Here is an 18,492-nt window from a genome sequence, read left to right as displayed (position 1 = left end):
ATGGAAATAATAATAGTACCCACCTCGCCAGGGCTATTGTGGGCAACAAATGAAATGAAACATGTATAATGCTTAAGCATGATGCTGCGAACTTGGTAAATATTCAATGAATAATTACAAAACTAATTATTGTTACTTTTGCTTTTAGGAAAATAAAATCAGAATATGTGAAAAGCAGAGATTCTGAAAACAGAAAAGCACTTTACAACATAGCCTTCAACCAGAAGTAAAAATACGAAAACTGGAGAGAGGCACAGGTGAAGAATAGGAAAGGCAGTCTTAAAATGGCAGCCTGCCTCAAACTAGCCCCCACTAAAAGCTCCTCAAAAGAGAAGATGTCAGTCCCAGGTGGACACACATCCAAGGTAGGTAGATACCTTGTAATCTGTACTTACACCTCTTCCACACCTCTGTATAAAGAGGCCTACGCCTCTTCGTAGGCAGTGACTCCAAGGAAACCTTAAAAATCCAGGGAAGAGCTCATTCCCTCAACCCAGCAGCCTTTCTCTGAAAATCGAACCCAGGAATAATGTGTTTAGAAAGCTGCCCTTCCTAACATCACCGAAAACACCCCATCCTCAGCGCAAGGAAGTCACCATGGCAGGGAAGGCAATTGGGAGACAGTAACCTGGTCTTTGATGAGCTCCACTGCAGATTCCTCGAGATCCAACTCGTAGCACAACCTCATGAAAAGTGGTCCAAACTTGTACTCCCCCAAAGTGATATTCCTGTTCTCTGCATGGTACCTGGTAAGCAAAATAATTCAATGAGCCAAACAGTGGGACCTGAGGAAAGACAGACCGTGGCATGCACTCTACTAGGTGGTGGGGACACAGCAAAGAATGAGGTCCTCTCATAGTCTGGAGGGGAAAGTGTAGAATTAAAGATGACCAGAAGAACCCTGGCAAGCAGAAGTATACTAGGCATTTAAATAAACAAACAAGGTCGTTAGAGGCCCACATACTCTGAAATAAAAGAAAGTAAAAACGCAGATTGTAATCATCTCAATTTACCAACAACCTGCTAGGACTGAATATGAGCATATGTCAGGGAATAGCAGGGGTCTTGTATCTGTAAGCCCAGCAGAATTGACTGTCTCCTTCCATGCTCTTGGAGAAGAGCAAGGAAAGGAGCGGGGTGATGCTGTGTCCCCCTCAAGTCTGGCTTTATCCCCATATGGGATGGCAAACGACCAATAGGTGCATTTTACAATTAAACCAATTTCTCTGTTTTTCTTGGCTAAGGGAAAAGTATATGTGAACTACAATCACCTAGCCAAACAAATTAAATGCAGCTTTGAAATTTTAGTTTTAGAAAAAGGCTAGTTTCAAAGACAGTGATGTTTTATATGTATGTGGCTTGGGATTTCTACAAGCAGCCAGTCTGCCAGTTAGAACTGCAGAACTGAAAATTGAGCCCATAAATTTCCTTTCAATAACCAACTCCTCCTGCTTTAGACACCAAGAAGACAATCTGGTGACAAAACAAGTACCTCATGATTGCATGTAAATCAGATTTTAGGAAGCTCTGATTTTAAAGAACAGAATATTCTTTTACCTTCTGCTAAAATCAGTGAGGAAAGTCATAATAGCATATGGACAGTCTATTTTAAACATATGTACTGCCAAAAAGAATGAGTGTACTTTTAAAGATACATTTCATAATCCAGTTATAAAAGTTACAAAAAATATTCATTGCTTCATTTACAACAGTTACGAATTAACTTATTATATCAAAATATCAAGTTGTATACCTTAAAGATATACAATTTTTATTTGTTAATTATACCTCAATAAAGCTGGAGGAAAGAAGAAATAATTAAGTTATTAAAAGGCATATATAGTGTCGTGATTAAGGATTTTTAGACTCTGATTCCAAAATGACAGTTCAAATCCCAGCTGTTTTACTTACTAACTGTGTAACCATGAGCAAATTAATTAATGACTCTGTACCTCAGTTTCCTCATCTGTAAAATGGAGATAAGAAAAGAACTCAACTCAGAGAGTTTTTGTGAGGATCAAATGAGATGATATGCCTGGCACACAGTAAGCCTTAGACATATGCTCCCTCTTATACAATGTAAGGCAAGTTGAGGGGAACATCTTTAAAAATCAAAGTATTTCAGGGCTTCCCTGGTGGCGCAGTGGTTGAGAGTCCGCCTGCCGATGCAGGGGACACAGGTTCGTGCCCCGGTCCGGGAAGATCCCACATGCCACGGAGCGGCTGGGCCCGTGAGCCATGGCCGCTGAGCCTGTGCGTCCGGAGCCTGTGCTCCGCAATGGGAGAGGCCACAACAGTGAGAGGCCCGCATACCGCAAAAAAAAAAAAAAAAAAAAAAAAATCAAAGTATTTCAGTAAATAATCTCAAGAGAAATGTGTGCCAGATTAAAAACAAAAATGAAAATTTTCCTAACTTAAATGACACACTAATAAAAGTGCTAGAAAGTCACAGAGATAGTTAATATCACCTCTTCTTGACAAGAAACATTCAAGTTAGAGGATCTAAAACCCTTCTATAAACCAAACAACAGCATGTGGTCCAGACTATGAGGAGATTCAGTTGTTCCCCATTTTTGGCTCAATAAAGAGCTTATATTCTGGCTCGTTGCTCTTTTTCCCCAACAGGGGGTCGCCTGTCTCAGGAAGAGAGAGAATAGGTTGGTTAGGCGGAGGATGGACCGCCCCCCGCAGCTTGTCCAGCTGTCCACAAGTAGAGGGAAAGGACAGCAACCAGGCAGAAAGTATTAGCATCAATAAACGGATTATGAGTCATACTTTGAATGTTTATGACAAAAATAAGAGTGGAAGGAGCATTTAGAATGTTATCCTGTTTTGTTACTCTTGTAAACATCTGATAGCTTTGGGTAGTAAAAAGAAAACTGAGAGTAAAACGAGCCAGAGGGTCTCAAATGATTCAACTGTATGAAACTGAAATAGCAGGTTTAGGTTTGCAGATATAGTGTGACTGTGAATTAGCATAATCCCTTTTGGAAAATAATCTGGCAGTCTGTATTGACAAGCTTTAAAAGGTGCATGCCCTCCGATCCCCAAAAGGAAATAAAGCATAAATTTTATGCATAGAGTTTGCTCATCATGGCATTATTTATCCTGGTGAAAAATTAGAAATAATTTAGATGTTCAACAATAGGGGCACAGTTAATTAAAATACCTAACCTATAATCAAACAGTGTATAGCCATTAAAATATGATTCCTAGAGTATTAACAGGCAAAAACATTTATGCTACAATGCTAATTAGAAAACAAGAAAATATCATTTTATATACACAGTAATAAATACAACTATGTAAAATAAACCCTAGCTAAACCTCAAAATCTTTGCATGAAAAAAAATCAGTGAGAAAATGTATCAAAATATTAACAGTGGTTTCTTGGATGTGGTAGACAGGCCCCAAAGTTGGCCGCCATCATTCCTCCCTGTATGTGTATGCAGCTCCGTCCTTCCAGAGGTGGAATCCTTTCCCCTCCCCGTGGATTGGGGCTGGCCGCTAACTTGCCCTGACCAAGAGAATGGGACGGGAGTGAAGACGTGCCAATCCTCGGCAGCTCCACAAGGCCTGCAGCTTCCACGTGTGCTGTGCGCTAGTGCAGCTCAGGCTGGACTCGTGAGCAGTGAGATTCTACCAGCGAGGGGAGGGGCTGCATGCAGGGGCACTGAGGCTTCAGAAACGCAAGCGAAGCCTTCTCGGACCTCCCGGCTCAGCCTACCAAGCTGACTGCAGGTGTGCAGGTGACTTCAGCTGATAACAATAAGAACTGCCCAGCTGAGACCGGCCTCAGTTCCTGACCAACAGAGTTATGAGAAATAATAATCAGTCGTCATTTTAAGTCATTAAGTTCTGGTGTGGTTTGTTACGCAGCAAGAGACAATCGAAACAGCAAACTGTGTGATGTATGCAGTATTTCTTCTTTCTACTTTTTCGTGTTTTTCAAAGTTTCAATGAAATTTGCATAATTCTGTTTTTCTTTTCCTTTTTAAAAATAACATTAATTTTTTCACATTATAAAATTAATAATGTCCCTTATAGACAAGTTTGAGAAATCATAAAAGTACACATTTAGACGATCAAAAAATATAATGTTTCAAAGAACCGTGGTTAACTTACGGTATGTATTCTTCCAGTATTCCATATATGAATACCTCGTATTTTTCTCTGTAAATGTACAGTATAAATGCAGCTTCATGTATAGAAATGTATCTTTAAAGAATGGTGAAAGGAAGCTGTTGATTTGGTGCCATCCTGCTCCCAAGTGACACCTTTGCTCGGTTGCCTAACAGCAGACTGTGATTACATATGAGTTCCTGCTGGCATGGGGAAGTCTGATAAGGGATCAGAGACAGTGAACGTAACAGGCATAAGCCCGTAGGGGGGAGGCTAGTTCGGAGTCCACTGAAGTGATCCAAGTGAGAGGCGTGAGGCCTGAGCTAAGACACTGGTAATGGGGACAGAGAGAGGAAGGCTAGGGATGAGAGACACCGTGGAGCAGACGCAGGAGGAGGGCAAATGAGATCGGGGGAAAGAATGACTGGTCAGTGTGACAGCAAACACAGCAAGAGGAAGAAATCTGTGTAGGTTGAAATGTGAAGACCTTGGGAACATGTAAGTGGACTTGGTGAAGAGGTTGGTGATCTCCTGGGGCATGAATTATCTGTTTTGCTATCTTCAGCACCTGGCATGTAGTAGGAACCCAATAAGTGTTCGCTGAATGAATGAATGAATATAAATGGTGGAGCTCCGGGCAGGCATCTGGACAAGAGATTGGGAAGTCACCAGTTTAGAGGTGAGAGCTGAAATCTTGGAGGTAGATGAGATTGCTCAGGAAAAAGGAGAGAGTAGGAAAAGACAAAGGCTGGCAGGATTTTAAGGAAATGCCTCACCTGTAAATGACATTTTTAGCCAGCTCCACATCGTCCCAGGACTCACACAAATGAAGTAAGGTTCTCAACTCCTCTTTCAAGATGAGCTTATTCTGGGTCAGTTTCTCTTCCAAGTTTCTCAAATAGGTTTCTGGAAGAAAGCACAGTGTGGTGGCCATCACTTAGGCTGTCTCAGACCGTCAGGAGGCTGACCTCAGGGAGAAGGGGAGGCTAGAACCTGGCACAATGCAAAGAGCCACTGAGGGGGGCTCACGGCCACGCAGCTCCCGTCACTGGCTGGTCTCGAGAGCAGAGTGTCAGACGTGGTGTATGAAGCAGCGAATCTGTCACAGGGCGCAGGTCCAGACCTCACTCCAGACTTCCCAACACAGGATCTCTGGGAGGAGGAGCACAAGAATGTGCATTTTTGATTACCTGGGTGATGCTTATGCACCGTAAAGTTGGAGAACTAACGTCCCAGAGGCTTAGCCCCAAGAACTGTATCTACAGGTGACGCATGAGAAAAAAAAACTAACCAAGATATCCAAACCATCAGTTGGCAGGGCACCTAGCAGGAAGACTGAAAGGAAAATGTCGTCAACCCACAACGGATGACTCACATGATTCAGGAATACTTCAAGTCTTTTTCACTTGATTCAGTTTTACCACTTTTTCATTCCTCCTGGGCCCTCTCTACTCAGTTGTTAGAAAGCATGCCACAGTACTGCATAAGGCACAGGGGGTAAAAGAGTCCTCCCAACAGCAGCAAACCCGCTTTTAGTAATAGAATCATTTCAAGGTGATCACGCTCTATGTCCCTTGTCTTGTATCGGATCAACTGTGGAGACAATCAAACACCAACAGGAAACACTGCTTCTTGGCATTAGGAAGGGACTGTATTTTTGGCAGAATGTAGGGTGAGATGCAAGGCAGCCACCAAGCAAACATCTGCTTTCCAGAAGACAGGGCTGTTCTCAGTATCAGAAGCTGCGAAAGTCTACAGGATTTGTTCCAAGGCCCAGAGCTCCGAAGGAATGCTGCTTAAAGGGATGGCACAATATACATTAAAAACACAAGATCGGGAAGCTGAGGCAGACACTGCTCTTGATTTACAAGAAAAGAAGGTCCATTAGGTTTGAATTAATGCAACGGACCTTCCAATCTCTATTTGCAGAATCGTGTAATGGTTAAAGGTTTTAGAGTTGGGAAGACATGAGCTGAAATCTGGGCTCTGCCACTTGCATGCTATGGGGAGATCTGGGGAGGCCTGTCTCTGAGACAAGATTCATGTGTGAAGTGAGGGCCATGATACCTACCTCGTGGGGTCATCCTGAGATAATGTACGTAAAGCACTTAGCACAGGGCCCAGCATGTAGTAACTGCTAGGAGATCACAGACATATTGTTCTTATTTTCATTCCTCTGTCACGAGGATTTATTCTATTAAATATTTCTAAACATTTTCCAAGCTAAAAGACTTTAATGGGACGTCTTTACATCTTGTACTTCTTAATACTTAATAAGTCCAAAATTTCAACAGATGTAATGTGTATTTTAAAACAAATCCATCAAAATTAAGTGCTTATCGTATATTATAGTCAGAGGTATCCTTCTTTGTGTGAGAGACACAAGGAAGGATAAGGTATGGTTCCTACCCTGAAAGAGCTTAGAGTCTATTTGAGAAGACAAGATATATCTATATAAAGCTACCTGAAAATAATGACAGAGTAGGTGACATGTGACAGTATAAACATAACAGGAGAGAAGAGAGAAATCAGGGCAGCAGAAACAGACCAGGTCTGGTGGAAGTGGAGAGGTACCAGAGAGGAAGGAAGGGGCTGAGTAGGGTTGGCAAAGCTGAGGGGGTGGGGAACTGTCGGTATGGGAATCAGCATGAGAAAAAGCACAGAACTGGGGGAAAAGGTGGTGAGGGGAGACCGTGACTAGATTAACAGGAAATCACACTGGTTCTAGAAAGGGTGAGATCCACTGTGGAAGAGCTAGGAAGCTGGAGGGAAGGGGCAAGTTTGTACCTGATGTGGTATATAACAGAGTACCATTGTGGGTTCTTAAAATGATGAAATGTGGACAGGATTTTATAAATACCTGACAGTGGAGTAGATTGGCACTCATTATATTAATTGCCTTTTAGAACACATGCACGACTGTCACAGCCTTAGAAAGACTATGACAACTGGAATAACAACTAGATAGTGACACGAAGCCCTAACTGCGAACTTTACAGATCTCCAGACGACCTGGGGTAAGAAGAAAAGACTGAAGTAAAATCTAGATTGAGTCTACTAAAGTGAAGATTAATCTATTTTCTGTCACTCTTATCTTCTTGTTCTGTAGGTGGTTTTGTACAACAGCCTGATAGCAGACCAGTGAAGGAAGACTGCTTTCTGGAGAGATGAGAAGCAAGGAGTGTTCATTAGGTGCTCACAAACATCTGACAGTGAGAAGGAGGAAAGCTGGAAAAGTAAGTAGGACAAACAAAAGAGTTGTTATTAAAAAAGAGGAGAGGGCTTCCCTGGTGGCGCAGTGGTTGAGAGTCCGCCTGCCGATGCAGGGGACACGGGTTCGTGCCCCGGTCCGGGAATATCCCACATGCCGCGGAGCGGCTGGGCCCATGAGCCATGGCCACTGAGCCTGCGCGTCCGGAGCCTGTGCTCCACAACGGGAGAGGCCACAACAGTGAGAGGCCCGCGTACCGCAAAAAAAACCAAAAAAAAAACCAAAAAAAAACAACAAAAAAAAACAAAAAAAGAGGAGAGGCTTGCTGTGTTTATAAAGGAATCTGAAGTACTGGGAAAAACTCAACGTGCAGGAGAAGTGGGAATGAATGCAACAAGATTTCTCAGATGCTGAAAGGGAATAGGACGTAGGGTGATGGTGACGTGTTTTTAGCTTTTTACAATAAAAATTTTCAAACATACCTAAAATTAGAGATGGGCACCTCCCATGTGCCCATCACCCAGCCTCAACAGTTATCAATGTTTTGCTGGTTTTTTAAAGAAACCTTTGTTTTAGTCTACTGATTCTTCCAGCACACAGTAGAAAATATGAAAATGCATCATCATACATTTTTTGTTTCATTTTATCTCATTTATCTATAGATATATATATATGTATACTGGAGATGCAAAGCAAATTGTATTTTTTACTGAGGGTGGCATCAAGAAGTCTGAAAGCCAGTCATGTGGAGCAGTTCTTCTCAGACTTTATTTTTTATTATTATTTTTTTTTGCGGTACGCGGGCCTCTAACTGTTGTGGCCTCTCCCATTGTGGAGCACAGGCTCCGGACGCGCAGGCTCAGCGGCCATGGCTCATGGGCCCAGCCGCTCCGCGGCATGTGGGGTCTTCCCGGACCGAGGCACGAACCCGTGTCCCCTGCATCAGCAGGTGGACTCTCAACCACTGCACCACCAGGGAAGCCCTCAGACTTTATTTTGCAGACAAATTGTCTGGGGCCCGAGATTTGGCATTTCTATCCACCTCTCACTTGCTGCTAATCCTTGAACCTCACTTTGAGTGGCACTGATCTAGAGGACTGGTTGCAGCACTAGTTTTAGTATTTCTCTGGGGTCCTGGGAGAAGGGACAAGAGAAGAGCGGTAGACTCTGTAATAACAGAGTGAGGTGAAAGGGGCATGCAAGGTCAGACTAAGAAACTAAGAATAAATCATCTCAGTTTCTTCTGTGAGATAAGGTCATTGAAGAAGAGACTGAACAGGGATAAAGACAGAGGGAAGTTTAACGATAGGTCAATGAAAGAAGTAATGAAATAGATTTGATTACCTTTGGTGCCAGGAAGATTACATGCAACAGCCACCTTCTTATGCTGAAAGTCCTTTAATTTCACAATATTGTCTGTAAGTAGATATCTTTTAGCTAAAAATCAGAGAAAAGAAAGTAAAATCATCTTGACTGTTTTATACTTAGCAAATAACGTGTAGAGCTTGACTGTCTCTTTCTAATAACTGATCTTCAGTTAGTATAAATAACCCACCTAGACAGGTACAAATAGAATAGTCACCCTGGTGGGGAAAAAAATGTCCAAAGTACCAAAGAATGCAAATCCTCCACAAGACAAGTTTTGTCTGTGTGTGTGTGTGAAAGGAGCTAGTGATTAACTGGGTATGGGGATGGGTAGACAGGAATTTGGGATCTGAAAGACAGACAGCAAAACAGGTATATCTAGATTTGGTTTAAACAGGTAGAAGCATATAGGGTAGGGGAAAAAGCTATAGCGTGACCATTGGAATTTCCAGGACTGTCGACAGTTTGTGAAATGAGGCGTTATGGCCTCTCAGATTTGGACTCTTGGTATCCTCTAGATACATCAGGAATCACTGACCACAACTTAGCAGAAATGATCAGTTGAGGAAACATCATTTCTTTAGGATGCTCGGCTGTGCATGAACTGGAGCTTGGCCAAAGAACCGTCCACTACAAGAGCTCTGTGTACTACAGTAACAATGTAACAACAAAAATTGCTGATTTCTAGAGAGGCAGTCCAGAGAAGGGGTTACAGTAGGACTGCCTGTGTTCAAACCCTTCCTCTACCAGTTCCCTCTGATCTTGGGCAAATTACTTAGCTTTGCGGTTTCCTCCTCTGTAAACGAAGAATAGTACCTCTCTCACTGGGTGATGTGAGGAGAAAAGGAATGAATGTATGTAAAATGTATTACAGGAAAGCCTGACACGAAGTGTTAAATATTATCACTCACCAGCATCTTCAAATTTAATCATTTTCAAAAAGACATTAAGGGATAATTTTACAAATAAAGAAACCTGCTCAGAGTCTTTCAGACTGTTCGCTACAGAGCTGGACTCCAAACTCATAGTCTTTGACCTCCCCTCCCAAACTCTGCAGGACAGTACACCCAAGGGGGAGGGGGCGTTCCCGGGGCGCAGCACAGTTCCATCCGAGGGAATACTACAGTCCCCAGGTCAAGAGCCCAGCCCATCTGTCCTTTGATTCCCAGGCACACGGGCGTCCACGACATCCAGAGGCCACCACTGTACCCACGTGCAGAGGGCAAGTGCATGCTCGATTGCTCTAGGCCCCTGAGTGAGGCGCCGTTATTTCTCCAAAGAGATGCCCGCTGAGGTGTAAAGCTCGCTTCTGTCCCATCCCTCCCCTCCTTCACGGCCCAAGGCCTAGGATACCTCCGAGAGGGCAGCGGCTGCAGGTGGAGCCCAAGCCTCCCAACCCTGGATGCACCAAACTCCGCAGCGCCTGCAGCGGTAAGACTTGCTTCGGGGTCAGAAAGGCGGCCGCCATACTGTTCCGGGCTGTACCAACTGCGGGAGCCGGGGGGGGGAGCGTGGACTGTTGCCTAGCCTTTCCTCCGCCCGCAGTCCCCCTACCGGTCATTCCTTTGGTATGCTCCAAGATGGCGGTCCACGTGGTGCGGCGCGGCCTTCTCTGGGCGCGGAAAGTGTCGCTGCCTCAGCTCTCCCTGACAGGTTGGTGGCTGCTACCTTCGTGGGGCTGCTTCATTAGGCCCCTGAGAACTCTGTTCCTTGAGTAAAGGGAGCAGTGGGCTTTTAAGGGGAGAGGAAATGTTTCTGGGATCTAGTTGCTGGAGAAACCCATGGAGGTGTTTGGTAGCACAGAGAGGGGGTAAGGTCTATGACCCATCTCCTTCCCTAAACTAATAGTGTCTGCCTATCCAAAGGTGTGAAGAGCAGAGGAAGTCCGGGCATGAGAGCTTTTGCGTATGATTTGCCGGGTTTGTGTGTGAGGATGGTCATCTCTTTGCTGCCCGTGAAAAGCCCAAATGTGTCCCCCCTGGGGCTATGAAATTTCTCTCCCTGTTGAGTTTCCTTGGAAGGAAACTCATAAACGTTCTCCTCAACACCTGACGTGTGGCCAGACCCTTGGTTTTCACTTGGTGAAGGAATTTCTTACTAATCTCAGTTTACCTGATGACCTTGGGCGCAACTTTTGATTGACTTTTCTTTGCCCAAGTTTTCCGTTCAGACAATAAATGCTAATAGTTACTTTTAAAGTACTTTGATACCCGAATGAATGACGGCTCACTCAAAGCCTGTTTACAGGACCTGCTGATGAAGACATTGGGAAAAACTTTTTTAATTCACAGAAGCTAAATCCTGACAGATGTATCTGATTATATGATTAAAATACAATAATCACAATTGATTTTTCCAATGCCTATTATCTCCTCTTTCCAACATACCTCCTCTAGCCCCTGTTAAAAAGCAACACATACAGTTTTGCCCACACGCCTTTAAATATCGACGTGAAACCTTATAGCTGGCCACCAGAAGTTTTCTGAGAATTAACTGATTGACCTAGCTAATGAAAATGTTTCATGCCACACATTAGGTAAAGTGGTCTGCACAGTACTTGGCACCTCAGTAAGAATTAACTGTTGTAGCTATTTACTAGCTTGTTTACTTATGTTGTTAGTAAATGCTTTTCAATTTAAACAAGACCTTGGATTGTCTATCAGGGAAAGTATCATAGTTGCTTAGGATATTCGGGGGCAGTCATACTAACGGGAATGGAAATTAGATAAAGGTGAATTGAGAGAATTTCCAGTGAGCATTTTGATCGTAGTTTGAAATGGTGTGCTCATGATAGGTTACACCTGTGCTGTTCCATGGACGTAGCCGGGAGCTACACATGGCTATTTAAATTAGTTTAAATTTAAAAATTCTGTTCTTTAGTCACATTAGCTACATTTTAAGTGCTCAGTAGACACCTGTGGCTAGTGGCTGCTGTATTGAACAGTTCAGAATTGAACATCTCCTTCATTACAGAAAGTTATATTGCACAAGCAGGGGGTTAGACCACAGATGAAAGGAGTCTTGAAATCAGGAACTGAAGTGTATAAGGCAAGTGATATAAGTATGTAGGATAGTACATTATGGACCACTGGGGGTTTGATAAGGAGCTTTAAGTCATCAAAACATCTTGAACCATTACCAGATAAAAGAAGAAAAAATTTGTACAAACTGAGGACCAATCAGTATTTGGAATACTTCAGTGCTTCCACTGATTCTCCCTACAACATAATGGATAAGGGCAACGAAAGTGATCAAGAGGATGAGAGAAAGGTTTATTGAGATGAACTGAAAAAGTGACTTCAGTATATGAAGAGGCTAGAGAGGGAAACTTTTTGGGCACTTACTACATAGTGAACATTAGGCTAGGTACTTAATATATGCCCTTATTTAAATTATGATACAGTATTTCCCTGTTTTACATATGAAGAAAGAGGCTCAGAGACCTGGTGTAACTTGCCCACATTTTTATAAAATTTTTTATAGCAAAGCTAGGATTCACACTTAGACTTTGTGACTCTAAAGCCTATCTGTGTTCACAATCACACTGCTTCCCTTTGGATGGAGAACATGTTTGGAGACATTTTACCAAAGGCCAAATTAACTATAAAATAAGTAAGTTTTTAATAAATAAGTATTTACTAAACTTTGAAATTCTGGTCCATGGAGGTGTCTTTTCAGAATTAAGCAGGGGAGATATTTGCTTTTTAGTGGAGAGTTATCTTAGAATATTGTTGCTCTTAAAGTTGACTGGCTGAAGGGTTAGCAGGTTCAAGAAGGGTATATATATGCTCTTGGGTGGCATATACGGAGTGGGATTAAACGGACTCAGAGATCTAAACTTGTGAGGCTGATAACATCCTATTCCCTCGTTATTTCAATGTTATCTGAGGGTCAACATCGTCATCATTACCTGGGAACTTTTAGAAATGCAGAATCTCTGTTCCCACCCCGGACCTACTGATCAGAATCTGCATTTTATCAAGATTCATATGGACATTAGGTTTGAGAAGGTGATCTAGATTTTCCATTTTGCCATTGTCCACTTAATGTCCTGTCTGGCTTCATAGAAATTCTTTGGTTTTAACGTTAATATACAAACCCCTCAACTACCATACAGAGATGGGAAAAACCTTAAATGATGTCATTTAAAAGTATCTCGGCAAGATGAATACCCTACTTTAAAAGGTTTACAGATAATGAAATGTCTGTCTATCTGAAGGTGTAGTAATTTCCTGTTGCTGCTGTAACAAACTACCACAAATTTGGTGGCTTAAAACAACGTAGATTTATTACCTTACTATTCTATAGGTCAGAAGTTTGATACAGAGTCTTTTTGTGCTAAAATCAAGGTGTTGAAAGGGGTGTATTCCCTTTAGGAATCTCTAGGGGTGAATCTGTTTCCTTAGTCTTTTCCATCTTCTGGAGACCACCTGCATTCTTTGGCTCATCGTCCCTTTCTCAGACATCTTCAAAGCGAGCAGTGGCAAGTCAGGTGCTTCTTATATACCTCTGTCTTTCATGCATCACACTAACAACCTGTCTCCCTCTTCCACTTTTTAAGGACCTGTGATTATATTGAGCCCACCTGGACTTCCCTGGCAGTCCAGTCATTAAGACTCTGCGCTTCCAGTGCAGGGGGCTCGGGTTTGATCCCTGGTTTGATCCCACATGCTGTGCAGTGTGGCCAAACAAACAAACCCTGAGCCCACCTGGACAACCCAGGACAGTATTCTCATTTTAACATCAGCTGATGTGCTAATCTTAAATTCCATCTGTCACCTTAATCCCCCTTTCTCATGTACCCTAATATTCACAGGTTCTGGGGACTAGGACATGGACATCTTTTGGGGGGGACATTATTCTGCCTACCCCACTTGGTAACTCATTCCTATGTTTGTCATTGGTTTCTATTAGGAAGATTTTCCACTTGCCAAATTTAAATTCTTTATCCTTATACCTATTTCCTTTCACTGTATCCTCATTGGAGGTGGAAAATGATTACTGGTTACTTTTTTTTTTTTCCCCCCCGGTACGCGGGCCTCTCACTGTTGTGGCCTCTCCTGTTGCGGAGCACAGGCTCCAGATGCGCAGGCTCAGCGGCCATGGCTCACGGGCCCAGCCGCTCCACGGCATGTGGGATCTTCCTGGACCGGGACACGAACCCGTGTCCCCTGCATCGGCAGGCGGACTCTCAACCACTGCGCCACCAGGGAAGCCCTGGTTACTTTCTTATAAAGCAAACATTTAAAAGTTCATATATATATATATGAAAGTTACTGGGCTTATCTTTTGTAAATTTACTAGTTCTAATTTTGTTTTCGGTCATGTGATCTCCTTGAACAACTGCACAGAGCATTCTGGCACTCCTGTCTTTCCCCACCATCACCTCCTCTGCTTTTTGTCTCCCAGTTCAAAACTCATGAACATAATTCTAGATAATTGTCTTCTGACTTTAGAACAAGGAGGGCTGATTTCTTAGGCTAGAATAAAACATATGCTAGGAGAAGAAATAGAGAATAAGTAAGAGAATGTAATAACAACAAATAGAGAATATTTAAGTCACTGGTATCCTGGAGTATATAGGTTAACAGCCCTCTCCTGAGCTCATGCTCACATAGAAAAGGGCTGCCCTTGTTTCCCACAGAAAGGAGAGATCTACCTGGTTTTAGAAATTGGAATTCAGTTTGCATAGAAATGCTACAGTAAATTATGAATGGGTTATCTGAACTGATTGTTTTGGTTCTATGTCAGACTGTTGGAGCATGCAGAGACCTTAAATATCACCCAGCCAGTTCCTTCACTTACAACTGCACGGTCTGAAGTTTTCTACCAGCTGGTAAAACTCAAACTAAATCTCAGGTCTGCTCACTCCTGACCTAGTGTGCAGCTACACACCTAATGTCATGCCATCAATGCCGTTACATTTTGTTCATCCTTCTTGACAGATCTAGGAATGTAACTGGCAATTTATAACATCGTTTGTATGAAAAATGTATTCTAAGTTCCAAACATCTAATCATTTAAAAAAAAATAATCCATTTGAAATGTAGGCACTTTTTAATAGTTACTATTTTTAAGAAATATCTTAGTTCCCCTTTGAGGCAGTCTTTGACAGCTTTTAATATTATTGCTTCATTGCTTAAACTTTAGACTTCAAATTTAGACATACTATTCTAGTAAAGGTCTGACCCAACCTCTGCTGAAGGCAAGGGAGGGACTGGTCTTGTGTATAAACACACAGACGTGTTTATATTTGTTTTAGTTGGGAGATGGATAGAGAATAACAATAGCATGCAAATACTGTGCTTAATCGGCTCCCATGCCTTCTAGTTGTGTTTGGTTTATGGTCTGCTATGACCTTCAGGTAATAGTCTGCCATTCATTCCTTTTCAGTTTTTTTAAACAGCTTTATTTAGATTTAGTTCACATACAATTCACCATTTTAAAGTAGTCAATTTAATGTTGAATGTTTTTTTTTGTATATACACAAGGTTGTGCAGCAGCCATCACCACAGTCAATTTAGGACATTTTCATCACTTCAAAAAAAATCCATACTCATTAGCAGTCACTCCCCATTTCCACCCAGGTTTTTCTGCCTGTCTACCCTCCAGATCTAGGCAACCAATAAGCTGCTTTCTGTCTCTAGATTTGCCGATTGTGGACATTTCATATAAATGGAATGACATAATACGTAGTCTTTTGTGACTGGCTTCTTTTTCCTTAGCGTAATATTTGCAAGGTTCATCCATGTTGTAGCATGTATCAGGACTTAATGTCTTTTTATTGCTGAATAATATTCCTTTATAAGAATATACTATTTTGTTTAGCCATTCATAAATTGATGGATATTTGCATTTTTCCTTTTTGGCTATTATGAATAATATTGCTACAAACATTTATGTACAGTTTTTTAGGTGGACATGATTTCATTTCTCTTGGGTACATACCTAGGAGTGGAATTGCTGGGTAACCTGGTAACTCCATGTTAACATTTTGCAGAACTGCTGAACTTTTCCAATGTGGCTGCACCATTTTACATTCTCACCAGCAATACATGAGGTTTCTAGTTTCTCTACATCCTTATCAACAGCTGTTATTATCTGACTTTTTGATTATACCCATCCTAAGTGGGTGTGAAGTTGTATTTAAATATATTTTGCATCTCCTTAATGGGAAATGATATTAAACATCTTTCCATGCACTTGTTGGCCATATGTGTGTGTGTGTGTGTGTGTGTGTATGTGTATGTATGTATCTGTGTGTTTTCTTTTTTTTAGAAATGTCTGTTAAATCCTTTGCCCATTTTTCTGCTGGGTTGTCTTTTTAAATTTTGAGTTGCAAGAGTTATTTATATATTCTGGGTACAAGTCCCTGATCAGATAAATGGTTTGGAAATATTTCCTCCCATTCTGAGTTATTCTTTCACTTTCTTGATGGTGTCTTTGAAGCTCAAAAGGTTTTAATTTTAGGTTGCCATTCATTCTTTCTCATTAATTCCTTGAGCTAACGTTTATTGAGCATTGCTGTATGCCAGTCATTGTGACAGGTGTCGTCTTGTGGGTTACACCAGATTTGGCTTATTAGGTTTCTGTTATTTACCACTAGGGTGCTGTGTTACCGGGTAAGATATTACTCTTTGCTTTATGTGAAATAAGGGTAAATATGCTGATCCAAGTCAGATGGAAATTTTTTAGGACTAATAATGGTAAAGCAGTCTTTTAATGAGTTAAACAGCTGTTCAGCAAATATTTTAGGTTCTAAGAAGGAGTTTTAAGGCTCATCTAGGCTCTGCATTAGTGGAAACAAATGGCTCCTAGTCCTAAAGTAATAGGAACAGAATTAGCAACATTTTTGCTCATAACGTTATGGTAGAAATTTTAACAGGCTTTCTGCATCTTCTGCTTGTTAGAGGTTGAATGCATGTTGTCATGAACTGAATTGTAAACTGTGTAATGTTGGTTACAGTTTCATAATAGATCTTTAAATAATCTAGTAAATGGAAAATATGGCAAAGATATGTTTAATAAAACAGGTATATAAACTGAACCTGTTGTGAAACCATGCCTGTTGAAAAAATTGTCTTTTTCCTCAGGTAAAAGATGCCTACTTTCTGCAGCATATGTGGACAGCCACAAATGGGAAGCAAGAGAAAAAGAAGATTGTCACCTTGGTAGGTACTTATCGGGCTATTATGTGGGTCATTTCTAGTCACTCCATGTTTGTCATCATATATTCGTATGAGATATATGTGAAATGATGCTTTTATGATAATCCAATTCAGATAAGCACATTTTTAAGCCTTAAAAAGAATTAGACTGTTGTTTCACATGTGGCAAAATCATCTTTTCTTTCCTGCAAATTTCTATTTCATTTTGCCTTCACAGTTAGTCTCCCTGAATTATGTAAACAATTATTTTCTTTCTTGTTTTTTGTTCATTTTTATCATATAGTTAGTTACCATGCAGCCTGTTTTATCTGCAAAATCAATCTTTACTATGATGGTTGCAAAATGATGGTTTTCCAAATTCATTAATACCTCCACATTTACTAATTATTACTCAGTATTTACTGTAAGCAAGAACCCTTTTTCTCCCATTTCTTTCTCTGTTTATTATCAGTGTGATCTTATGGATTTCTCTTTTTTTTTTCCCTTTAATGATTCATTACCATCCTTAGTTACTTTGGTAGTCCAGTTCTTTGAAATTTGGCTAGTAGAAGCATTTCAAGCTGTCTCCCAGTGTTCCATCTTGTACCTTTCTTGCTCTAGCCCTGAAATCAATTACAGTTAGCCCTTAAACAATGGGGGTTAAAGGAGCCCACCCTCAATGCAGTCAAAAATCCACATATAACGTAAAGTTGGTCCTCCGTATATGTGGTTTCTTCCTAGCCAAGTTTCTGCCCACGGATTCAACCAACTGCGGATCATGCATGTAATCCTGTAGTACGCATTTAGTGAAAGAAATTCATGTGTAAATAGACCTGCACAGTTCAAGCCTGTTTTGTTCAAGGGTCAGCTGTATTTCTCCAAGGAGCACTGGTTCTTTTACTAGGGAGTGGTATTAGAAACCAAGATCTGTGCACTAGGTGTCTGCCTTGCTACTATGGAATTTTTGCTTCTTTGCCCATTCAGTGGCCAGAGCTAGGAAAAACATGTATACATGTACACATAAACATATGTGCACATACATGCATATAAGCTTATATGTACATAGTTTACAAATTATGAAAAAATCATTCTGAAACCTGCAATTCCAGTTCATCTCTACAGAGTTCTTCCTTGCCTTCCTCTAGTCCATGTTTGTATCTCCCTTCCATACTGAAAACACTGGGTCCCAACAGGGACAGTGTTTTGATGTGTCCATCAGTCTAGGGATTGCAAGTTATGTAATTTTCCTGTCTTCTACCCAGTAAGTGCCAGTAATGGCCTGCAGTCATTTAGACAGTCAAAAAGATACCCCCCTATATTCTAAAATTCCCTTGAGGGCCTTTTGGTACTTCTTTTGGGAACCACTGTTCTAGTGATGAAAGCACAATGGGCTCAGTTAATTATATTGCAGAGCTCGTTCTGATGTGCCATATGTGAATTATAAGAAAAGTGCTATAGAAGTGCAGAAGCGAGAACGAAGAATTTCATATAAGCTATTGTTAACACTTTCCTAGGTATGAAGGGAAAATTAGGAAACAAGACCATTATATTTGGTGCCTTGGTATGGGTCATCTCTGTTATTCGGAGACAAACCTAGGGAAAACTGTCATGGATTCCTGAGTGAGCAGATGCTTTTTGCCAAAGAAT

General features: G+C 41.4%; 2 protein-coding genes across 2 annotated transcripts in view; one reads left to right on the top strand and one right to left on the bottom strand.

The window, feature by feature from the left end:
* The window catches only part of PTCD2 (pentatricopeptide repeat domain 2), a gene marked incomplete at its 5' end in the record, with an annotated part of 28,392 nt that extends 18,133 nt beyond the window's left edge, over positions 1–10,259 (bottom strand). Inside the window, 4 exons of the mRNA XM_082649864.1 lie at positions 629–746; positions 4,899–5,028; positions 8,678–8,770; positions 10,052–10,259. Coding sequence (XP_082505990.1) covers positions 629–746; positions 4,899–5,028; positions 8,678–8,770; positions 10,052–10,259 — 549 coding nt within the window. The remainder of the gene's footprint in view (positions 1–628; positions 747–4,898; positions 5,029–8,677; positions 8,771–10,051) is intronic.
* Positions 10,231–18,492, top strand: part of MRPS27 (mitochondrial ribosomal protein S27) — a 91,591-nt gene continuing 83,329 nt past the window's right edge. Inside the window, exons 1-2 of the mRNA XM_082649863.1 lie at positions 10,231–10,351; positions 16,792–16,869. Coding sequence (XP_082505989.1) covers positions 10,279–10,351; positions 16,792–16,869 — 151 coding nt within the window. The 5' untranslated portion in view covers positions 10,231–10,278. The remainder of the gene's footprint in view (positions 10,352–16,791; positions 16,870–18,492) is intronic.

Source organism: Grampus griseus (genome assembly GCF_964374135.1).
Source record: "Grampus griseus genome assembly, chromosome: 3".
Classification (NCBI taxonomy): domain Eukaryota; kingdom Metazoa; phylum Chordata; class Mammalia; order Artiodactyla; family Delphinidae; genus Grampus; species Grampus griseus.
Note: the sequence above shows the minus strand (reverse complement) of the source record. Positions and strands in the feature narration are given on the sequence as shown.